Genomic DNA, 6,114 nt, shown 5'->3' with positions numbered 1-6,114 from the left:
TACTAGAGTAGAGTTCCGTGTTAAAGGAAAACGTTACCTGACAACTCAGACTGATAAAATGACACTTGAACAGACTAATTATATATATATATTTTATTTAACCTTTATTTAATTAGGCAAGTCAGTTAAAAACCAAATTCTTATTTATAATGTCGGCCTACCGGGGCCAAACCTGGACGCCTCTATTTGCACATTATTGAATGTGTTGTTCATCAGGAAAACATTGAAATTGGAAAGCAACATATATTTATATTGTACACACTATGACGTAATTCCTGCAACAAAAAATAATACAAAAATTAACATAAATGTTGGTTTTGTAAGTTAATGGAAAATGTAAATTTTTTTTGACACACTTCCTGAATTAACTCATATACACTGAGTGAACAAAACATTATGAACACCTTCTCTTTCCATGACATAAATTGGCCAGGTGAATCCAGGTGAAAGCTATGATCCCACTTGTTAAGTCCACTTCAATCAGTGTAGAATGAAGGGGAGGAGACAGGTTAAATAAGGATTGTTAAGCCTTGAGACAATAGAGACATGGATTGTGTCTGTGTGTCCTTCAGAGGGTGAATGGACAAGACAAAATATTTAAGTGCCTTTGAACGGGGGTATGGTAGTAGGTGCCAGGCACACTGGTTGTGTCAAGAACTACAACGCTGCTGGGTTTTTCCCCCTCAACAGTTTCCGGTGTTTATCAAGAATGGTCCACCACCCAAAGGACATCCAGACAACTTGACACAACTGTGGGAAGCATTGGAGTCAACATGGGCCAGCATCCCTGTGGAACGCTGTCAACACCTTGTAGAGTCCATGTCCTGACGAATTGAAGGGGGAGGATGAGGAAGGTGTTCTTAATGTTTTGTACACTCAGTGAATACATGAATAAAGATTCTGTTTATTGGGGACGATAAAATACATCCTCGCATTGTATAGTAAGTGACAGATAATAGACAGCACACTACATTGTAATCACAAGACAGAAATAGGTTTGTTCTTCGTCCCAAAGGGCATCCTATTCCCTTTATAGTGCACTACTTTATAGCGCACTACTTTTCACCAGAGCCTTATGCCACACATGACTCCCTCCAGTCCACCGAGCTCAGCTTCCACAGGTGGCCGGGTCTCGGTCAGGGATCAATTACATCTGTTTATCTGAGGAGCGCTGTATGGAAACACAGAGATACAGGATGAAAACAGTATGGTGTCTGTATGGGAACACAGAGATACAGGATAAAGACAGTATGGCGTCTGTATGGGAACACAGAGATACAAGATAAAGACAGTATGGTGTCTGTATGGGAACACAGAGATACAGGATAAAGACAGTATGGTGTCTGTATGGGAACACAGAGATACAGGATAAAGAGAGTATGGCGTCTGTATGGGAACACAGAGATACAGGATAAAGACAGTATGGCGTCTGTATGGGAACACAGAGATACAAGATAAAGACAGTATGGTGTCTGTATGGGAACACAGAGATACAGGATAAAGACAGTATGGCGTCTGTATGGGAACACAGAGATACAGGATAAAGACAGTATGGTGTCTGTATGGGAACACAGAGATACAGGATAAAGACAGTATGGTGTCTGTATGGGAACACAGAGATACAGGATAAAGACAGTATGGTGTCTGTATGGGAACACAGAGATACAGGATAAAGACAGTATCGTGTCTGTATGGAAACACAGAGATACAGGATAAAGACAGTATGGTGTCTGTATGGTGTCTGTATGGGAACACAGAGATACAGGATAAAGACAGTATGGTGTCTGTATGGTGTCTGTATGGGAACACAGAGATACAGGATAAAGGCAGTATGGTGTCTGTATGGGAGCACAGAGATACAGGATAAATACAGTATGGTGTCTGTCTGGTGTCTGTATGGGAACACAGAGATACAGGATAAATACAGTATGGTGTCTGTCTGGTGTCTGTATGGAAACACAGAGATACAGGATAAAGGCAGTATGGTGTCTGTATGGTGTCTGTATGGTGTCTGTATGGAAAAACAGAGATACAGGATAAATACAGTATGGTGTCTGTATGGGAACCCTTAGATACAGGATAAAGACAGTATGGCAACACAGAGATACAGGATAAAGACAGCATGACGTCTGTATGGGAACACAGAGATACAGGATAAAGACAGTATGGTGTCTGTATGGAAACACAGAGATACAGGATAAAGACAGTATGGCGCCATCTTAGATCCTTTATTAGCACATTGCTAGCCTGGTCCCAGATCTGTTTGTGCTTTCCTGCCAACTCCTACTGTATGTCGTTGTCATGCCGACCATAACAGCACAAACAGATCTGGGACCAGGCTAGCTGGCACAAGACATAGATTGAAGAAGAGAGAGAAGGCTGTGTGATGTCCCTCATCATAGTAGCAGTGAACTCACCTGAAACTTCCAAATCAGAGCCATGACGACCAGGCCGTAGAAGGTACTCTTAGCGATAAAGAAGCTGTAGGCCAGCTTGGCAGTCTGGGTGCTCTTCACGTAGTACTCTACAAGGACAATAAGACATTGAAATGACCTTGACTAAGATGCTGTCAGGTTAATATTGTTCCGCAGATTAGGCATCTAAATATGATAGTATTGTAAACAGTATTATGTCAACTATAGGTTATATGTATTCCATGTATTTGGCATGAACAATAAGTATTTCAGTATAGAATGGGCACATTTACCTGTCGTCATCCCTCCATCACCACCTTGACATGGAGGAAACAGAGCAGTGTTTCACATGACACAGGCTAAAGTACATCCTAGTTCTACATAATGATGTAGAGAAGCTCACTAGTTTACTTACCATTTTACTAGAGAATGACAAATACAGAGAAGCACACTATTGTTGTTCAATAAAACCTGTTTCTTCTCATAAACAAGGACAGTGTTTTAGTTCATCATTTGACCATACCTTCTTCTCCGTCAATGTGATCTGCAACATATATGTCATCGGTCCCATTGAAGAAGCGGACGGTGCAGGTGAATCTGTTAGAGGCCGTGTTCCATGTCTTGGCTGGGACTCTCAGTCTGCTGGTGATACTGTAGCGTCTGTTTTCATCCCTCAAGGCAGTGTTGTCGGTCCCCACTCCATCGGTGATGTTGGCGCCTCCATTTAACTTCCAGAACACAGTGACGTGGTCGGGGTAGAAGTCGGTGGCCACACACACCAACGTCTTCTTCTTCTTCTTGTTCCTATCTTCACACTCCTTAGTGGAGGGTGGAAGGACTTTGACTGTGGGTGGAGTGACAGGGATGTCTGGCTCTGCAGGGAGGAAATAGAAGAAGCTTTAACCTTTAACAGTCAATCAATGGCTCTTTGTTGTCCACTCAGACCTGAACCTGAGTGCTTTAAAAGAGATGAGACAGAAATGACACCTATAAACCAGTCGTGTCGTTCTCCTTCTATAAACCGGTCCTGTCTTTCTCCTTCTATAAACCGGTCCTGTCTTTCTCCTTCTATAAACCGGTCCTGTCTTTCTCCTTCTATAAACCGGTCCTGTCTTTCTCCTTCTATAAACCGGTCCTGTCTTTCTCATTCTATAAACCGGTCCTGTCTTTCTCCTTCTATAAACCGGTCCTGTCTTTCTCATTCTATAAACCGGTCCTGTCTTTCTCATTCTATAAACCGGTCCTGTCTTTCTCCTTCTATAAACCGGTCCTGTCTTTCTCCTTCTATAAACCGGTCCTGTCTTTCTCATTCTATAAACCGGTCCTGTCTTTCTCCTTCTATAAACCGGTCCAGTAACATCAAGGCAACATGAACCACCAAATTCTGTTTCCAGACAAGCCCATAATAACGCATTTATTTCATTCAGCATCTCAGAGTGAACCTCTTTGCAACCCAGCTGCCAAAGTCATTGTCAAGACCGTCGAACATGAAAGCTATAATATACGATTATTACAGTATTTTTTACAGTATTTTTTACAGTATTATTACAGTATTATTACGGTATTTTTACAGTATTTTTACAGTATTATTACAATATTTTTACAGTTTATTTTACAGCGTCCTTACCCAGAACTGTTAGCATGGTTCCCTCTCCAAAGTAGGCAGGATAAGCGCCAGAGCACACCACATACTCACAGACAGAAAACCAGGCTGATGCAAGCTAGCAAGTACTGTAGTTGCTGTAGTTTGTCTTTAAGAAAGGGGGTTAATACTGTATTTGCTGTAGTTTGTCTTTACCAAAGGGGTTAATACTGTAGTTGCTGTAGTTTGTCTTTACCAAGGGGGGTTAATACTGTATTTGCTGTAGTTTGTCTTTAACAAAGGGGGTTAATACTGTAGTTGATGTAGTTTGTCTTTACCAAAGGGGGTTAATACTGTATTTGCTGTAGTTTGTCTTTACCAAAGGGGGTTAATACTGTAGTTGCTGTAGTTTGTCTTTACCAAAGGGGGTTAATATTGTAGTTGATGTAGTTTGTCTTTACCAAAGGGGGTTAATACTGTATTTGCTGTAGTTTGTCTTTACCAAAGGGGGTTAATACTGTAGTTGCTGTAGTTTGTCTTTATCAAAGGGGTTAATACTGTAGTTGCTGTAGTATGTCTTTACCAAGGGGGGTTAATACTGTAGTTGCTGTAGTTTGTCTTTACCAAAGGGGGTTAATACTGTAGTTGATGTAGTTTGTCTTTACCAAGGGGGGTTAATACTGTAGTTGCTGTAGTTTGTCTTTACCAAAGGGGCTAGTACTGTAGTTACTGTAGTTTGTCTTTACCAAAGGGGGTTAATACTGTAGTTGCTGTAGTTTGTCTTTACCAAAGGGGGTTAATACTGTAGTTGCTGTAGTTTGTCTTTACCAAAGGGGGTTAATACTGTATTTGCTGTAGTTTGTCTTTACCAAAGGGGGTTAATACTGTAGTTGATGTAGTTTGTCTTTACCAAGGGGGGTTAATACTGTAGTTGCTGTAGTTTGTCTTTACCAAAAGGGGTTAATACTGTAGTTGATGTAGTTTGTCTTTAACAAAGGGGTTTAATACTGTATTTGCTGTAGTTTGTCTTTACCAAAGGGGGTTAATACTGTAGTTGCTGTAGTTTGTCTTTACCAAAGGGGGTTAATACTGTAGTTGCTGTAGTTTGTCTTTACCAAAGGGGCTAATACTGTATTTGCTGTAGTTTGTCTTTACCAAAGGGGCTAGTACTGTATTTGCTGTAGTTTGTCTTTACCAAAGGGGTTAATACTGTAGTTGCTGTAGTTTGTCTTTACCAAAGGGGGTTAATACTGTAGTTGCTGTAGTTTGTCTTTACCAAAGGGGGTTAATACTGTAGTTGCTGTAGTTTGTCTTTACCAAAGGGGGTTAATACTGTATTTGCTGTAGTTTGTCTTTACCAAAGGGGGTTAATACTGTAGTTGATGTAGTTTGTCTTTACCAAGGGGGGTTAATACTGTAGTTGCTGTAGTTTGTCTTTACCAAAAGGGGTTAATACTGTAGTTGATGTAGTTTGTCTTTAACAAAGGGGGTTAATACTGTATTTGCTGTAGTTTGTCTTTACCAAAGGGGGTTAATACTGTAGTTGCTGTAGTTTGTCTTTACCAAAGGGGCTAATACTGTATTTGCTGTAGTTTGTCTTTACCAAAGGGGGTTAATACTGTATTTGCTGTAGTTTGTCTTTACCAAAAGGGGCTAGTACTGTAGTTGCTGTAGTTTGTCTTTAACAAAGGGGGCTAATACTGCATTTGCTATAGTTTGTCTTTAACAAAGGGGGCTAATACTGTATTTGCTGTAGTTTGTCTTTACCAAAAGGGGTTAGTACTGTAGTTGCTGTAGTTTGTCTTTACCAAAAGGGGCTAGTACTGTAGTTGCTGTAGTTTGTCTTTAACAAAGGGGGCTAATACTGTATTTGCTGTAGTTTGTCTTTAACAAAGTGGGCTAATACTGTGTGTGCTGTAGTTTGTCTTTACCAAGGGGGGTTAATACTGTAGTTGCTGTAGTTTGTCTTTACCAAAGGGGCTAATACTGTATTTGCTGTAGTTTGTCTTTACCAAAGGGGCTAGTACTGTATTTGCTGTAGTTTGTCTTTACCAAAAGGGGTTAATACTGTAGTTGATGTAGTTTGTCTTTAACAAAGGGGTTAATACTGTATTTGCT

The 6,114-nt window shown here is 40.5% G+C and overlaps 1 gene segment (V, D, J or C); it reads right to left on the bottom strand.

Moving 5' to 3' along the window:
- Positions 1-759: 759 nt before the first annotated feature.
- On the bottom strand, positions 760-4,203 carry LOC121847758. The segment is given in 5 exon segments: positions 760-1,171; positions 2,418-2,524; positions 2,708-2,731; positions 2,938-3,288; positions 4,042-4,203. Coding segments are annotated over 5 exon segments (522 nt in total).
- Positions 4,204-6,114: the final 1,911 nt, after the last annotated feature.

The sequence above is a fragment of the Oncorhynchus tshawytscha genome, linkage group LG11, assembly GCF_018296145.1.
Source record: "Oncorhynchus tshawytscha isolate Ot180627B linkage group LG11, Otsh_v2.0, whole genome shotgun sequence".
In the NCBI taxonomy this organism is placed as follows: Eukaryota; Metazoa; Chordata; class Actinopteri; order Salmoniformes; family Salmonidae; genus Oncorhynchus; species Oncorhynchus tshawytscha.
This window is presented reverse-complemented; position numbering and strand designations above follow the sequence as displayed.